Here is an 18,493-nt window from a genome sequence, read left to right as displayed (position 1 = left end):
GGTGGAGGCTGGGTATAGGACATTTTATTTATTTATAATGTTCAGCCGTGATTGAGGACCAATGGCTTATGCATTACAGAGTTGTCTCAGCGATGGGATAGCTGGGACATTGGAAGTGCCCTCCTGTCTCCTAAATTGCTTATTCATTGTACAAACGTTTACTAAAAATACTTAGGTTGCTAAATTAGATTTAGTCCTGTCTTTAACAAGTTCTTCATCTAGAGGGGTAGACCAACTTGTAGAAATTTAATACAATTTGACAGGTGCTAAACTCACTGCTTGCTCCTTTCTTCCTGACGAGAAAGGAAAGAGAGGAGGAAAGGAAAGTGCAAGGGAAAATGTCCACAGAAAGTGACATTGGAAAAAGGAACCTCTTGTAATGCAATTTAACCTCTGAACATGATCCCCGTTTATTATCAACCCCTTTTAAAATACAGATGCCCAGTTTTCTAATTTTTCCTTCGGCCACTAGAAAAGCTTTCTCCCAGCCCCCAGGAGTTGTGTTACTTGGATACGGTTTCACAAAAGAGGGCACTGTTTGGGGTAGGAGGTCGAGTAGCTGTGGGAGGGTCACTTAGCTGGTGACTGAGAGCTACAGTGAGCCCAGGTCTCCCTGGCTCCTGGATAGGTGTTTCCACTCCCCCCCCCCCCCCCCCCCCCCCGCTTCCCGCACTGTACTGGACACTTGCCAGCCTCAGCCACTAGAGAGGCTTAGTGCGGGTTAATGCATTAAAAGGGAGTCTAAGTCGATGGTGAGCTGAAGGACTGACGCGTGGAGGTTGAAGGAAGCGGAGAAAAGGAGGAAGCTTTTAAGCATATCTGGAGGAGTGGGTCAGCGTGACAGGAAGCAGGGTTTGCAAGGTTCCCGGGGTGGGGAGAAGGTGCTAAGAGAATGAGAGGGGCCCCGTAACTTCCATTTACTGAGTACCAGACCGTAAGTGAGGCCCTTGTGTTCGCTCCTTCATTTAATACATCACCCCTAGGAGATGGTTCTCTGCCATTTTCTAGAAGAGGAAATTGTACTTCAGTGAGGTCGATTAATTAACCTAAAGTGTCACTGCAAATAAATATCACAGTTGGCGTTTTGAACAACTTAGATTCCAGTTCACGTGACCATTGAGCTGGGGCTATAATGCTTTTTCATGTCAAGTCCTGGGATGATTCTTATGTGTAAATCTCTGTGGCTTCAATACATGCGAAGCTTACAAGCTATGGACACAGATAAATCCAACAAGTGACCAGAGTTCTTCTTTGGGTGGTAGCAGAATACTAAGTTGTGGTTGGATAACAGTAGTAAGAAGTTACCTGGAAAAGGAGCTAATGAGGGGAGACAGACTAGGGGAGAAGGAAAATACCATGGAATGAAGAGAATAGGGGGTGCAGTGAGGGTAGGTCCTGAGAACGTCCTGGAGAAGATGCAGAAGGAATGTTTGAGAAGTACTTTCTTGGATAGAATACCTTATACTCTGAAATATAGTTGGAACTCATTCACTGGGCTGGCAGTTAATGGGCATTTGGCCTGGCCTAGGCTGTGGGCACAAGGTTGAGAGGCCCGAGCCCCTTCTAGAGGCAGTCACCAGGGAGGAAGATGTGAACAATGCACAGTGAAGCCGACTGACCCTATTAGGACAGAGGCATGGACAAAGTGCCAAGGAAGGGAAAACAACCATTTCTCCTTAACAGCCACCTGCTTGAGCCAGTGGTAGAGAGTGTAAATTTCATAGATATGTTGCTTTACTCAGCGCACCCAAGCTGGGTGTTTAGCAGATCTGGGCTTTCAGCCTAAATATTGTTGATACGATAGCAAGAGAAAAACATCATGTGACAGCCGTCTGTGCTTTTTCCCTCTTACATTCCCGTCCTGGCTTATTAAGAAACAGTGTTGCCATGGCTGACGTTCCCGAGAGGCCCAACATCGCCATACTTCTCATCTTAAATAAGCACTTAAGAATGCTTTCTGCAGCTCTGACTGCTGTTTAGAACAGAACACCTTGTGATGATTAAGCTTTTTCAAGCGCCCAGGCTTCAGTGATGACTTCAATACTTTTCTGCCTTAGAACCTCATCTTACAGAGGTTTTATGAGAGTTGCATAGCTTATAGGCATCTATTTATTTACTTGTTTGTTTATTGTTAATATGGATCCTTTCCCAAAAAGCTATTCAAGGCTATTAGAAACATATGAATTCTTGCTAAAAATTCTGAGACATCCCTCTTTTATTCCCACTGACAATTTTTAAGTAACTTTTGTTGATATTACTTATTTAGATATTTGGGGAGCGGCCTTAGAAAGCCAGTGGAAGTGTCTGGGGATGGGAGCAGGGTGCAGAGGAGGAGACAGGCTCACATAACCTGTATTATGATACTGTGTTTTTACTTCAGGAGGGTTTTTTTTTTTTTCACCCATACTGTCTATGCTGCTGCAGTCAGCATCCAATAGAGACGTGTTCTGAGCTCATGAGCCAATTGCCTTTGTCCTCACTGCAGCCTGAAGTCTGAGAGAGAGCTGATGGCTATGCACAATTTTAGCAAATTGTCATGGGGCGTAAGGCGGGGACAGGAACGGGAGGGGGGGGGCGCGGGCGGCAGCGGAGGGGAGTGTTTTCCCCACAGGAACCGAGCCAGTGTCATTGAGCACATTTTGTTCAAGTACAAAGTTGATATGTCTGAAGGAGACAGTGGTCAGCAGTGGTGAGGTCCACTGTCATCTCACCTTTTCTTCGTGCTCTGTCATTGTTGTTTATGTGAAGCAGTAGCACTTAATGGCTGGGCTGGAGGCAGAATTTGTGAGGTCAGAAAGTGACAACCTTTGTTTACAAAGGAGTGGAAGGAAACATTGGGGAAAAGGATTGATATTTGGCAAAGGCAGTGATGTTTCTTCTAAAAGACTGGCGAGCAGTCTAATGCAGTCCTTTCTGCATATAACTGACAGCCAACATTTTGGACATCTCTTCTAGTTTAGAAAAGTATTAAAGCACTAATCATATGCATAACAGACATGGTCCATCTAGTAGACTTTGATGGAAGATTTACAATGGAATTATTGATCATGGCACTTTGAAAACATTGCATAATATTACACTTTAAAGTTTATCACAGCTAATAATGTGTTAATCATTTTATATATGTAAAAACAGGGTATGTTTTCCTATATTTGTAGGCATAAGTAGGATCTAGCTGGTGCAAATATATCAAATGCTTCATATAAATACAAGGTAATGATGTTATTATTATCCATCTGGCTTCACCAAAATGTTTCACCCCTTTGACTTTCTTTATTTCTTTTATATTGCTAAATAAAATACTTGCCCCTGACAACCTACCATCCTCTCAATATTACTAACTTTATGTTTTTTACTTTATGTATTTTTCTATATAAAATCACTATATATGTGTGTATGTATGTATGTATACAACTATATATATATTTTTGTGATGTTTCCAAGTCACAGAGTCAGGTCAGTAGCATCCACAGATAATTTAGGAAACCTCTTACCTCACCAAGTGGCTTGTCGAAACGGATAATGTGAAAGCAAAATTTTAACTTATTTGATGTTCAAATTATTTTCTTATCAGTAGAAAAGATCAGCCGATCCTATCATATTGATCCTGCTGAGGACAAAATAAAAGAATGAAAGATAAACTGAGATTTATAAGTGAATCTGATTTTTTTCCATTATACTTTGAAAATGCTATGTGGATTAGTCTTCTCCAAAATTAGTTGCTTATATTGTGAAACATCTTTGCAGAGCTCAAAGGGGGTTGAAGCATCCATTTCATTCAGACCCATCCTGGTTTTAGTGTGAGCAATGATTAGGAAAAATACACCGTTCAAGATGATCATGTGGCCATCAGTAGGCATGCATACCTCCAGTTTATGGTCAGTTCTGTAGTTAACCCGCCTGAGTTCAAGTATGTGCCCTTGGGCAAGCCACCCCCACACACACTATGGAGGGGTATTCAAAGATGGAGAGCTTTTATTGTACTTCATCAGTGTACTAGGAGCTGGAATAGATTTGTAAAAAATCTGCTTACACAAGCCTTCCAAGAAATTGTTGAGGAAAGAATTGTATGCGTTTGATGTAAGAAGTTTGCCTCTTTTTTTTTTTACCCTCAGGAAAGTTCTAGAAATATAATAGAGACAGTCATGCTGTACTGCACCTAATAATGGTACAATGATGAACTGGGTACGATTTGTAAAACATTTTGTATTTCTCAATTGAAAGGCATGTGCCACAAATAGAGCACTAGGTTTTATTATGTAAATGTTAGGGTTTTCAATTATTAGCCAAGATTGAAAAGTGTCTGATTTGGGTGCCTTAAAACTTGAGAAGTGTTTCTGCTACAAACAGTTTAGCGGTCTGACAGTTGCTGTACCAAAAAAAATAATGAAGCAATTGAAAAAAATAATAGAAACATAGTAGTGATCTGGCATTTCCAATTTTATGATGCTATAAAAGCACAGCCAACAAATGTTGGACCGTTTCATGATGCTGGCACCTACCAAATGTCACTGGGCTTTCACAAGGTCATGGGGACTCTGGTTTGGCTCAGGGATGCTGGCCAGACCCATCTTTGGAGCTCAGAAGACCGTGAAACAGGGGCAGCAAATACGTGCCAGTTAAACCCTTCATAGCACTTCACCGGTGGCTACACCTTTGTGGAATTCTTTGGGATAGAGAAGGCCATGGGCGTAAGGAAAAAGTGAGACTGGTTCTTCTTACAGCATCTCAGCTCAAGCAGCTGTAAATATAAGATTCTTGTGGGCCCTCTCTGAGGAGGCTAAGATTTCTTCAGATGACTATCCACTAAAATTGTGTGCTGATATAACTCTTACTGTCACAGTTGTATGTATACCTGATCTGTCACAGACAAAAGCTGCTGGAGTGGTATTTTTGTAACTAGCATGTGTGTGATTTGTTGCTTTTTTCTTTTTTTCCAACCTCCTCAGCAGCAGCAGCTAACCCGACTCTCATGCCTTACATAATACTTATCTAGATGTGTAGAGTTTCAGCCATGCCATTTTCAAGATGATTGATGGGAGTTGTGCAATGAAATCGCTGAAGTTCTCTGGGGGAAAAGTCATAGGATCCTTATGTTTGAGTTGGAGTGCGTTGATATTGCATGAGTATTAGGTTTATTTTGGGGTATTGTAAATGTCATGATTGGTTTTAATGTCCAAGAATCGTCATCATCAAACTTTGGAATGTTCTAGAAAATAGTGCCTAAAACACCCATTGGATACTGGAGAGGGCTTTTTAAATAGCTAGAAAAGTCTAACCCAAGATGGCTTTCTAGAGATTAATTAGACTTTGATGACAAAACACTTAATGACCATGAAACAATCTGTTGCATTCATTTACATTCTTTCAGGACATAGTGAAAATCACAAATTTAAACATGGTAGAATGTGTGTGTGTGTGTGTGTGTGTGTATGTGTGTTTGTATTTTTATTTTTTTTGTACTGACATGCAGTAATTGTTACGCCACAATGTATATGTGAATACGAACTTTTTCTGAGATCAGGAAAGGAAAAAAATCTAAATTTGCCTTAGAGACTATTTTATTTGAAAACATATTTTATATCTTTGGTAAAGTAATTGAAAGAAATTGGGACTATTTCAATGAAAATACATTCATAAATGTCTGCTGCTTTTTTCTCTCACTGGTAGTAGAAAATTCTCCCAGATCTTGTGTTGAACTCAGTGTGGCTCAGGTATTTGGTGTGGTCTTGATTGAACAAAGAGCATTTACACCCAGAAAGTTAAGCCTTAAATATTGATTCATGTTGCTATATTTACTTCATGTTAAGTTTAGCAGAATAGAGATTATTTGCCCGGCAAGATAAAAGGAAGACTGACTCTTTTCTTGTTCTGTGGGGATGCTAAACATTTGTTCCTGGCATCACCTGAAAGTCCAATGAGGAAATTAAAGCAGAAGTTGTGTTTGGTTTAAAGAAGATTTAAAGATGAGTTAAAAGATTACTTTCTTGCCTATTCATATGGTAAAACTCTAAAATAAGGGTGCCATGATATTAAAAACAGGAGATGATTTAGCCTCACACTCACCCCCAGGGGCATTTGGCAATATCTAAAGACCATTTGAACCGTCTTCACAGAGGACAGGAGTGCTACAAGCATCAAGTATCAAGCATTGCTGCCAAACATCCTACAGTGCGCAGAACAGCCCTATAACAAAGTTTTAATCTGGCCCAAAATGTCAATGAAACCTTGAACTTCTTTTTAGGATGTGTGTTCTTGTCAGCTAACATGAGTCCTTTATGGAAACAAGTGGATTGTAAGGAAATATACATTTAAAATCTATAGTAGTCTGTCTGATAGACGCAGTTAAATTTATTTTCAATATTTGCAAAGCCAATAAACAGTAATTCCTAGAGCTAATCAAATTCTATTTGCCTAAATGAAAACAAGAGTTTTATATGGGTGTGTGCATGTTTGTGTATGTATAAAGTATTTTTTTCTTAAAGTGAATCACATTTAAAACTGCCATCAGTTTCCTACCACCAAATACTTGTAATTCTAAAATAAATATTACATATGTAATTTTATTCACCCATGCATTAGAATTAATGCAAGAATTGATTAAAACGCATGGCAGAGCCATAAAAACATTTTTAGAAATGCCTGAGACAACATTTCTTGACTGCCAATGTTTTTTGTTTTGTTTTTTTCCCCTTATTGGCAAAATTTTTCTGAGATATTTGCATCATCTTAGCTGGAAGAAAAAATTAAAAAGTAAGAATTTTTAGTAGGAAGCTACCAAATTCCTTTGCCAGAGTCTCTGGCCAATATCTGAGCAATGAATATCTCCAGAAAGTGCTTCAAAAACACTTGCATATCTGAGCTGTCCCCGAGAAAATATTGGTTTTGTTTTAACAATTGAAATAAATGGTTGCAGTTTGAACACTCTTACCAGAAAACCAGTGTTGCCAGTGAAAGTTGGAAAAGACTTATAAGTCTTCAGAATCTACCCAAATATGATTCAGTAATTATAATCCTATCACATAATTACCATTTGGCAGCTTAATCAGTTGTCTTTTTACATGTTGACCTCATAAATCATAATATTCCTTTTATTTTAGGTGGAGGAAGTATAATTAAAAATGAAAATTATTTTTCCAGTTTTAAAATGGAATTTTAATTTTTTTTGTTTTATTAAGTTTGGCCAACTTCTATGTAAGAGGTTTAATTTTTGATTGTTGAAATAGCAATTTTCATATTTCTAAATTGGCATTGCTGGTTTCAGTTTTATGTTTATTCTACAACTTATATCTCACTATATACATCATGTACACATAATTTTTGGATATGTACTATATATATTCGTATGTTCATGCATAATTATTTAAAAGTGTATTTCATCAAAGTACTCAAAGAATTAACAAGGCACTTATTTTGAAGCTCAAATAATTAATCTAAACATATCTCTTCCTTTGTTATAATCACAAGCTTTGCATCAATTTCAAAGGCTAATGAAAAAGTCCTTAAATTCACAATTGGACAATTTGTAACTTCAGCTATGCTGGGCTTGATAAATTGATCTCTTGAATGACCATTATTGGTCGTATACAGGCTTTTAAGACTACAGGGGAACATTTTTTACTTTTTTTTGACAGGTTACTTTTAATTTATAAATGTAGAAAATTATTACAGAAAAAATGGACTCAGTCTTGAACAATATTATTAACTTCCCCCATGCCTTTAAAATATACACTATATACATACAATGATGTCTTTGGAACCTGTGTTGAGTTAACCTATGAAAAGTCGCCTTGAATGGATCCTAAGGTATTTATGGTATAGGCGTTATAGAGTGGCCTGCTAGTCAGCTGGACAGCTCACTGAAAATAAGATTTCAGTGCAGTCAACAAAAGCAGACCGTGGAAACCTAACGTTGTAAGAAATGTATTAGAATGGCATTTTCCATTAGTAGATGTGGCAAGTACAGAATCATGATTAAGGGCCACGCTTATATTACCGGTTATTGACATGCATTGTCTCTGTGTTTTGCTGCTTGTATTCTCTTTAGCACTTTTAACAGAGATGATGCTCAATTAAGCAACTGCTGCTTGTTATTAGCTTGAGAACTTAAGGAAAGAGAGAAAAAACAACACTGATTGATAGCCTGTTTTACCACCATCTTGCTCAATCCTCATACATCCATCACCAATGAGATCAGTGGTATTGTTACTATTCTACAAAAAAGATTTGGCCACTCAAAGAATTTAACTAACTTCTACAGGGTCACTCAGCATATAAGTAACAAAGCTGCTATTTAAACCAAGCTGTGTTTGATACAATGTACCATTATATGGGCATTAGCAGGAACTACAGTTAGGAATCAAAACTGAATAAAAACTTCCTAATATTTATATTTTTGCATTGATCCTAGCAGCCCATTTTAATATATTTAAGGTGAAATTTCTGGATGATTTAGAGTAGTAGTTCCTGTACCAAAATCTGCATATGTGACCACTAGATACTGATTGAATGAATTTCTGCTTTTAGATTTTTAGAATGTGTTATCTATCACTGTGTAGATTTTTGGGATGCCCGCCTCTACACAGATCTTCTTCCCTCCCTGGTAAAACTTGCCAACATGTTACCTTGAATCCTTTTTATCATGCTAAGCTGTATCCTGTGTTCAAATTACTGGTCTCTGAATCAACGCACCATTAGGTTAGTCCAACTCAGGATCAAAGTTTGGTATTAGATTTACTTTTGATTTTCTGTATTCTTTATTGTCTCTGGAATAGAGTTAGAGTAGAATTAGTGTTTAATCATTTAGTGAGAAGTGTTCATTCATTTCACTCTGCAAATGCTTATGGAGGTATGGCGCTGGGATTCAGACAGGTGAACCTGGAGATGTAGCAGTGTCGTATTTACCTTAACTCTCAATGGAAGGAATGCTGCGTGTAGTTTTCCCTGGGGCTTTAGGCCACCCTCTAGAAGATGATGTTTAGTCTAACTTATTCTTGACCTCATTATTTGTCAAACCACAATTATTCAGCAACACAGTCAGCATTAAATAAGTTTTGAACTTCCTAAAAAGCTGTTTATCTGATATCAATTGCAGAGACTACTCTCATTTTTTCCACACATGTCAGTGAAAAACTCACGTGGCTTTACAGAATTGTGTTTGGTAGTGTTTTCTGCTATATCAGAATAACCCAGGCCCCCAAACCTGTTGCCGTAGATTCTCTGTGGGGGAGGCTTTGTACTGTAGTCTGTATACTTTTTCAAACATACCCTCATTGTTGCTTAGAAGCATAGCCCTTTGAATGTGTGTCTCCAATGCAGTCCAATCACGCTGGGCACAGAAGGGTAGCATATGTAATAAATGTAGTAGAATGACTATTTTCCTGAGTAGGTGTAGTAAATACAAAATGAAAACCAAAGATCTGAGCCTCTGTTAAAAGTTTTGAGATGCCCTGACACAGGCTGTGTATGGTGGAAGCATAGAATTTCTCTCCTCCGTTAGTTCAATCTGGGCTGTCTTCATAGGTAGGACAGACAGGGTGGTTTGGGTTAACAGAGGACTTCTATGAAGTCCTGAGGAAAACAGGCTTTAGCGGTGGCAAGGCCTGGTTCAAGGCCCAGGGCTACCTCTGTGCTATTTATGGAACTACAGAAACTGAGCCGAGTGAACTGTCAGTAACTGAATCCTCAGAATGGATATAATCCTGCTTAGCTGCACTTAAATTAGCCCAATCTTAGTAAGAAATATGATGTGAAGCTATTGAGCAGCAGAATTTCTCTTAGAGCCAAGTTGTTCTTTGTGCAGAAAAAGGTTTTCTCTAGGCTCTCTCAACTGAATATCCCTGAAATCAGACCATGTGTCATCTATGAGCTTATTTATGTTGGCCAGTTGTTCTGTGGGGTTTATCTTATGACTCTTTATGTTGTTTTTGTACGAGTTGTTTTGTATCCAGATGCTTTTAAACATGGTGATTTCATGTGGAATAAGTTATAGATATGCAAATCTTACTACCTTCATTCCAATATTTTGTTTTTCTTTTGTTGTATATACATTTTTTTGGGGGGTGGGGGTAGGGGTGGAGAGGGTAATAGCAGCTTCTGACCTTTATCTCAGAGAACGTAACGCATTGCCAAGGGCATGACGTATCAATTATCTTCTTTAATTTTCATAATAAATCTGTGGTGTAGGTTATATAGCAATTTTGAAATGGATGAAAAGCCTGAGGCTTAAAGAGGTTAGTTTTTAGATGTCATTCATGCAGTTGATGAGTGAGAGGGCCAGGACTCTACCCCAGCTTTTGAGTCCTGGAAGATCCTTGTTAGCAACTACTGTCCTTTATTGCCTCTTGACTTAAAGTATTATTAGCAATGCTTTCTTACCTAACACTTGTTAAAGTAACAGGCAGTATCCTAGAATATTAGCCCTGTGTAGAAACTTACTTCTAAAAACCTTAACCAAAACAAGCTAGAAGTTGATGATTCAAATCAGAATTGTGACAGATTTTATCACAAACATAAGCATCAATTTTCTGTGTCAATTTACAGTATAAAATCAAATTATGGCAAATAGATTCTTCTTAGAGAAATCAAAGCAAGCTCGAGAAAGTGGTTGATGCCTTCAAGGAAATCTTTTACCTTTGCAAAGAGTTCTAATTAGATTTGGTGAAAGAAGTTATGAAGGCAGTAATTGATGAGACGCATTACTGTTAATATGACTTGACAATATATTGAAATAATATGGGTACAATTCCTCACACAGTACTGCATATTCCAGATTTTAATGTATAGTTTTGATGAACAGAATCATCCTAAAAGGAAGGTATATTCACATTTCTTATTTTATTGTAACTTATTTTTTATCCATTTCACATTGTAAATTATTGAATGGGTAACTGTGTCTATTTCTTACTGTTTTATAGTACTTGTGCAATGGAGAGTACATTTATCTTTGAGGTTAAAGGTTACATTTTTCATCAATGTTTCCTTATACTTACTAACCTCTATACAGTGAGAACATGTGGGAATTTTCTGCTTTTCATCTGTAAATTGCTTAATACATGGGTTTTTAAAGCTTAATAGTAATTTTAATTTTATTTGTTATGAGATACTTGTAAAGGTGTTTTACTGAAGATACAATGTGCTTTGAGTCCTCTAAGTTTACTTCCTTAGAACTCAATACAAGTAAAAATAGATGGTAAAATTTCATGATTCTTTTGGCTTTGTTAAATTTAACCAGAAGATATTACGGAAGGAACCTAGTATTCTTTATTTAGTAGTCTATGTTTTAATATTACCCTGGCAGTTTGTAGATTTTTAAACTTGGATCTTGATATAATAGTGCTAATATTAGAATAAAGTAACTTCTTTAAGCTTTAAAACCTTTTCACCTATCTTAATACCTTAATTTTTCAATGCATGTGGGTGAATTCATTACCTATTCTAAATGTATTATAAAACCATATGGATACTACACTGTGACAAACCCACGGTAGATTCAAGTGGTAGGTTTGCATTATTATTTTTTTAAGATTTGCTGATTTTACTCTGTTTTAAGATGAGGTTTTCTACTTTTGTTTTTTAGGGTCGTTGCTCCAGGGAGAACTGCAAATATCTGCATCCACCCCCACACTTAAAAACACAGTTGGAGATAAATGGGCGCAATAACTTGATTCAGCAGAAGAACATGGCCATGTTGGCCCAGCAAATGCAACTAGCCAATGCCATGATGCCCGGTGCCCCATTACAACCCGTGGTAAGCATGTTTTCTGCCCTCATTCCTTAAGTTTGTAGCTCCAAGGACTCAATGTCAGTGTTAAAGTGATGATTGCACTAGATCCAGTGAACATAGGTCATAGTATCCGTTGCCTAGTACTTTGTACCAAAATTGTCAGTCAAACCCTGAAACAGTTTTCACACTGTAAAGTTACTCATCTTCTGCGTAAATCATGTGGAAATTTACATTAAAGCATGTTTTCCCCTAAAATTTCCTGCAAATTAAATCCTATGACTTTCAAGTTCGATTTTTTTTTTTTTAACGGTCATCAAACTCATCAATATAGTCAATGTGCGTTTTCAGGCTACATTAATGGTAATAGTAATCATAAAAATTTGCATATGTCATCTTTAATTTTGAGAAAATTATTGCTATTCCTCCCTCCTTGAGGAGAGTCTGATAGTTCTCTTTCTTGGAGAACTTTTTCTTTTTACATAGATTGAAATTATTTCATGGTTACAAATGCTAGGAGAATTCTGACAGTGGTGAGTCAATATCGTAGACTTGGAAGCTTCACTGAAGGAGAAATAATGAGAGGCAGAAACTCCAAGAGACGTTAAGAAAAGAGCTAAATTTTATAAATTGTAGGTGGTCATGGAGATTTAATGTTTGCTGAGCAGTGTATGTGGATAACTTTTGAGTCTGAGCTTATTTATTTATTTATTTATTTATTTGGATTTGGGGGACGGATATGTGATAAATGACTTTAATAACCTTTACTCACAAAAATATAAGAGATTAACATCTTAATTTGGGGTTGTAAAAGGTGTTTATATTAATTGTGATATGGTATTCTGGACTTAAATGCATGTAGAAATTTGCAATGATAAGAATATATCTGTCAGTAATTTATGTCACTAACTTTTATGCAATATTATGGTATCATGAAAATGTAAAGACACACATTTTTCTGATATGCTAACTATAGCATGTGTTCTAACTATTTTTTTTTCCTAATACATTTTAACACCTGAACTCAATGTAATTGTTATTCTCTCTTAGAACTTAATGCACCAATCATTCCAAAAAAGAGGGGGGGATTGCATTTCGTGGTGGGAGGGATCTCCATATCAGATCGGCAGTGATACCAATTATCAATACTGTACAGTTGAGGTGAGAATATTGTAATTCTGTGTTTGTTTTAACCTGATATATATTAATATATATTTTTCCATTATTGGGGGCTCAGTTTAAAATATATCTTAAATTTTTCTTTGTGACATTTACTAATTTCACATGTCTTTTGGGATAGCATAAAGACTTTCACTTGGTTTAAAAAAAAGTTGTTATAATCATCCTCTCTAGCATAAAATATAGGACAAGAATTCTTTTTGACACTTGGTCCTCACATACAGTTTCAAAGATCTGATAAATCTTTGGGGTGGCTACTCCTTTAGTTGATATAAGGCGTCTCCTTGATGGGAGATACTTAGTTCCACTTAAATATTTAAAGCTGGCTCTGCCCTCTCAGTAACCAGGAGCACCTCTGAAATCAGCACGTGTCATTCCCAGACTGCAGAGCACAGTACTGGTCACGGCAGAGAATTCCTCTACTGAGTTGGTCCTTGAGTTTTCCTTTCAAGGCCATTTCTAGGGTCATCACATGCGTAATCCTGGGACAAACTATAAACATTTGTGCTCATGGCTTTGAAAAACTAAATAGTAACAAATATATGTTGTTTATGAAATTACTAAATCACAGATTTCTGAAACCATTAGAAAAATCACCATGTTTTCTGGGGACTTTATTGGAAAATTCTCAGCTTAGACAAAGCATAAATTTTCATTAGCACATTCAGGCTCTGTGTGAATTTTCCCTGATATGACTAGATTTGAATGTGGAATTACCCTTCTGCTAGAGGCATCTTGAGGTCATAGTCTAAAAATATGCTCTATGCAGAGTGACGTTTTTGTAATAAGTATAGAAGTCACTTTAATTATTCAGTTTTAAAGCATTTGAGGTTTTCATGACTGTAGAGGCTTTAATACAGGAATTTTGCCTTCAAAACCCTGCCTGAGACTTTTGGATCCTTTTGGTAGTCAGCCCTGTTTTGAGGAGGATAATGATATGGAGACTCAGAAATAAATGAGATGGTCATAACCAGCTGCCCACTGGAACTTTAATGCCGGGCCTACAAATAGGCAATATAACAGGGCTGAGAGCAGCCAGGTGACTAATACAGAAAAGGCTTGTCACTCAAAGAGAGTGGCCACTGGAACAGATGATAGCGTTTGAAGAGATGGCGTGAACTTGGATACAACCCAGGTAGTGAGGACATCAAAGGAGATAGTAGTGTGAGCAGGTCCAAAACATCAGGAGTATCAGCAGTGTCTGAACAGTGACAGGGCTTGTAGCCACACGGGTGACACATCTTAGTTCTCTTAAGGGCAACCAGCTTGGTCCCCAAACAGTAGTTGGGGGAACACGAAGGGCACAAGGGGCTAGAAAGGTCTGATCAGATTTGGAAGCATCTAATATTGTGCCTGGCATGTAGCAGAGAGAAAAAATTGCTTGATAAGTGAAAGAATGAAGGAAGGAAGGAGTTTGCCAAACATGAGAATAATAGGCAGAGATTTATGGTAGTTGACGTTCCCCAGTGTCTAAAGGAACCAGGAACCAGAGCACAAGAGCAACGATAGAGACTGCAGCACAGAATGGGGGCTGAGGTGGATGTGTTTTCACAGACCGTTAGTGAAGGCAGCCAGTGGCTTTGTGAGGGTGCTCTTGGGACCAGGAAACAGCGATTGTGCCACTCAGTTTGGGTTCTCACTTCCTCATAGATTTTGAGAGTCCTATAAATTTAAGATTTTTGGAACATGACACTGGGCTGACTTGGGGAATGCTGGGATTTATAGGAGCGTTTCCTGTTTTTATGGGACTTTATTAGGTTGTAATGAAATGCACCAAGCCAAGAATCAGACAGAGGATTTAACAGTTTGGGGACAAATACAATACTACAGAGACATTTACTGAACTCAGTACTTTCTGTATCATAAATCCTCACAACCATCCTATAAAGTAGGAAATGTTATCCCAAATTTAAAGATGAAGACCTACAGGTTCAGAGAGTTTAATTAATATGACTGGCCCTGCTACTGACTAGCTATATAACTTGAAGATAAATGGAAGACCTGTCATTTTTAATTATCCAAATCTAAAAAATAAACCTTTTGGACTTTTTTCCTAAGTGCACTGTTTAAAAAACTTACGTTTACTTTGCCATGCACTATCAGATGCAATGGTCATCTAACGACAAACTACTCAACAGCCTAATCAAAGATTACGCTTTGTGGTTCATGACCTGGAGGCATCTGGTATGTTTCTTTGGTCCGTCCCTGAAAGATGTTTTTCAGAAATGCTGTTGATTTCAGGCTCTGGTCGTTGCCCTCGAGAAGCTCTGCACAAGCAGTGATTGTGAAGTGCTGTATCTGAGCTCTGGAGTTCCACTAGCAGTGGCCTCCTGGGCCTCTCCCCATGCTCCCAAAGGCTAGCCTCGGCCATCCATAATTTCTGATGGCAGCTGCCTTTAAGGTAAACACACCTAGCTGCCTTGAGGTACATAACTCATGTTGAATTTCCTGTGCATTTCATGCATTTAAAGTAGCCTAGGGATAGAGAAATTCCAAGTTATTGGATTTAGCTGAAGTCTTGGGAGCTGCTTTGCTGCCCCTGTCACCTTGCCTTCCTTCGTTCCCACCTCCTGTTCCAAGCATGTGTTGGCAGTTGGATGCTGAAAGCTTTGAAGTCATCATTTGTCACCCTTCCAGGAACACCTAGAATTCTTAAATTGTTTTTTAGTGTTTTACTTTCCAGTTTATCCAACTAGTGGTTCAGATAAGGCCATTTCATCCCAAAGTGTTTCTGGTAAAATGTTCCCAAGTCAGTCACCCTGAATCGTATTTCGTGCATTTCATCCATCCTGCCCGTTTCAGTCAAGGAGCCTGCACTTCCTCAAGCAGCTTGAGAATGGGCCCTGACCCTTAGGGACTGGCATATTTTTGATACTTTTCTGTTTGGAGGGCTAGGAGTGAGTCTTTCTATCTTTTTTTCTTTTTCTCTCTTTTTTAATATCTTTATTAAAATATAGCTAATATACAGTATTATATTAGTTTCAGGTATACACCATAGTTATTCAACATTTATATACCTAAGGAAGTGATCACCATGATAAGTTCAGCAGCCATCTGACATAGTACCACGCTATCACGATAATATTGACTATATTCCCTATGCTGTACGTTACAGCCCCATGACTTATTTGTTTTGTGTGTCTTCTTTATTTAAATGTTTATTATTTCAGTAAAAGTGTACAGAATGATAAAGTGAAATTAAGAATAAAGCAAATGTTTATTCAATTTGCCCAGTCAGCAAATCAGTCTAGAAACAGAGTTTAAAACATAAAACAGTATTTCTTTTATTGTAGTCATATGCTACCTTTCTAGAAAAAAATTCATTGTAATGTGAATTTGTTGACAACTCCCTTTAGCTGTTGACTCTGTGTTTATATTCAGTAATTGTTTACAGTGACTATAGCTCTTGTATAGGGGTTGTGCCTACCAGAAACCTGATTTCATATGCCTTGACTATGCTGTTAATTAAAACAAAACTTTATTTTTCACTGTTCTGCAAGTTTGACCTTCACAAATACACACACACACACATACGTAAAATCTACACAAATCTGACTTAAAGTTTGTGTTTTGTAAATCCCAGCAGACACCAGTTATGTATTATTTATTGTATGTACTCCCTCAATTTTATTAAAAATTGCCAACACTGTAAAATAAACACGGTTTCACATAGTGTTTTAAAATAAATTAGGGCCCCTATAATAATTGCAACATTACAGCATGATAACATGGTAACTCAGAAATTTCAGTATCAAAATTGCAAAACAAAAATAAAAGACATTAAACTTTTTAAACAAGCATGCTAGAGAAATTAATGATTACATTTTGAGGAAATAATGTTAAATCTCTTTTTTAATGTTCAAAAACCTATTTCTAGGAAATATTTAATGCATTTGCTAGTTTCTGTGGCAGAGAAAGCCAGTTAGCAAATCCATTAATATATTTGTTAAGCAAATGTTTGTAGAGGACCTGTAGAGATGCCAATTACAGGATATATACAACATTAACAAGTGAGAGCCCAAGACTGCCCTCTGAGAGCCTGCAGTCTAGTTCCAGAAGAAGAGTTGGCCAGGGAAACGCATGGTGTTCAACACTAAATTCAAGTGATGAGGAGTTCTAGGAGAGCAGAGGACTTGCTGATATGGGAGGTGTGGGTGAATTAGGGGAAACGTCTACCAAAGAGTCTTGATTCTTTTATAAGATTTTATGGGAGAATTGGGGGAAGGGGAACAGACAAGTTGCTGTCCTTTTGTTCTTCAGTCTAGTTGTGGAGGATGTCGCTTCACTGGCCCATGTTGGTATTATCATTGCACTATTCCCAGGTGAGGCAGTTGCTTGCCAGCCATTGGATGGCGGCTCACGGCAGCTCACAAAAGCTACGCCAGCTGCCGGCCAGCCCCACTGCAGCCTACGCCGTCGCCGGCGACTCACGGCAGCTCAGCTCCAGGTCGAGCTGTTGTTCACCATCTTAGCTGTAGAGGGTGCAGTGTCACTGGCCCTCATGTGGGATCCGAACCGGGGTCTGCTGCTCAGAGCTGGCGTCCCAAGCCAACTAACCAACGCGCCACTCAGCCAGCCCAGAGTCCTGATTTTTGAAGCGTGATTAGGAATTAGATGGATGAGCTGGGCGGCAGCAGCCTTCAATGTGGAGGGAAAACCATGTTCAGAAGAGAGTCATAAGGGAACACTTGTCTCCTTAGAGACCTCATGTAGAATCAGAAAACTGAACCTATTCCTGTTTTTAAAAGTAGAAGGCCATGTATTGTGTGGAATTGGAATCATCCAGGAGCTTTTATAAGATACTTCTCGCCTACTTTCCCCAGAGATTTTGATGAGACGGGAGAGGCAGGGCATTTGGGGTTTAAAGTTCTCTAGGTGATTTTCACGGACAGCCAGCACTGAGAACCGCTGGTTTCTGGACCACCTGGAAGAGACACAGTTGTGTCCACACCCTAGGTCTTCCATGCATGTGTGACTGTGGGCATATGATCTCTGTGAGCCCTTTCGATATCTGCAAAATGGGACTTATAACACCCACCTGCCAAGGCTGTGATTCATTCACAATTCACTCATTCATTCATTCACTCACTCACTCAAGCACTTATTCACTGTATACCAGGGGTGCGAAACAAATGTATACACATGACTTGCATTCATCTTTTGTTATCGGTATATATTGAGCATTACAATTTTAATAGTTTTTTCCTTTCTTAAAATTGTATAATTTTTTGGCACTCTCTGTATTTATTGAGTACCTGCTGTGTGCCAGGCGTCATTCTGAGTTCTGGGGATTTAGCCAGTATATACTAAGCAGGTTTTCCCCGCCTCTCTTAAAACAAAAGCAATTTGCTATTGTTTTGCCCCCCTGGAGTTTATACTCTACTGTTGTGAGGATTAAGTGCAGTAATGTAGGTAAAGCACTTAGCACAATGCCTGGCACACAGTAAACAGAAGGAATTATGTTAATGATCATATCTGCATACATTTGACTAGAGTTGTAATATAAAATTGAATAACATTTTCATCTATAATAAGCCTGATTACCTTAATGGAATCAGAATGTCTCATTTAAAACAAATAAATGATGGGCCC

General features: G+C 38.1%; 1 protein-coding gene across 20 annotated transcripts in view; it reads left to right on the top strand.

Annotated features, from left to right (window-relative positions):
• MBNL1 (muscleblind like splicing regulator 1) overlaps positions 1-18,493 on the top strand; it is a 190,179-nt gene that overhangs the window by 137,452 nt on the left and 34,234 nt on the right. For 15 of the 20 annotated variants that reach the window (XR_002122246.1, XM_019627420.1, XM_019627555.1 and 12 more), the window contains 2 exons: positions 11,579-11,749; positions 12,773-12,883. Coding sequence is in view for 19 of the 20 variants with exons in the window: in XM_019627420.1 (XP_019482965.1) it covers positions 11,579-11,749; positions 12,773-12,883 (282 nt within the window). In the remaining variant the exon portion in view is untranslated. The remainder of the gene's footprint in view (positions 1-11,578; positions 11,750-12,772; positions 12,884-18,493) is intronic. The other 5 variants (XM_019627515.1, XM_019627566.1, XM_019627498.1 and 2 more) reach the window with 1 other exon arrangement.

Source organism: Hipposideros armiger, unplaced genomic scaffold (assembly GCF_001890085.2).
Source record: "Hipposideros armiger isolate ML-2016 unplaced genomic scaffold, ASM189008v1 scaffold_16, whole genome shotgun sequence".
Classification (NCBI taxonomy): Eukaryota; Metazoa; Chordata; class Mammalia; order Chiroptera; family Hipposideridae; genus Hipposideros; species Hipposideros armiger.
This window is presented reverse-complemented; position numbering and strand designations above follow the sequence as displayed.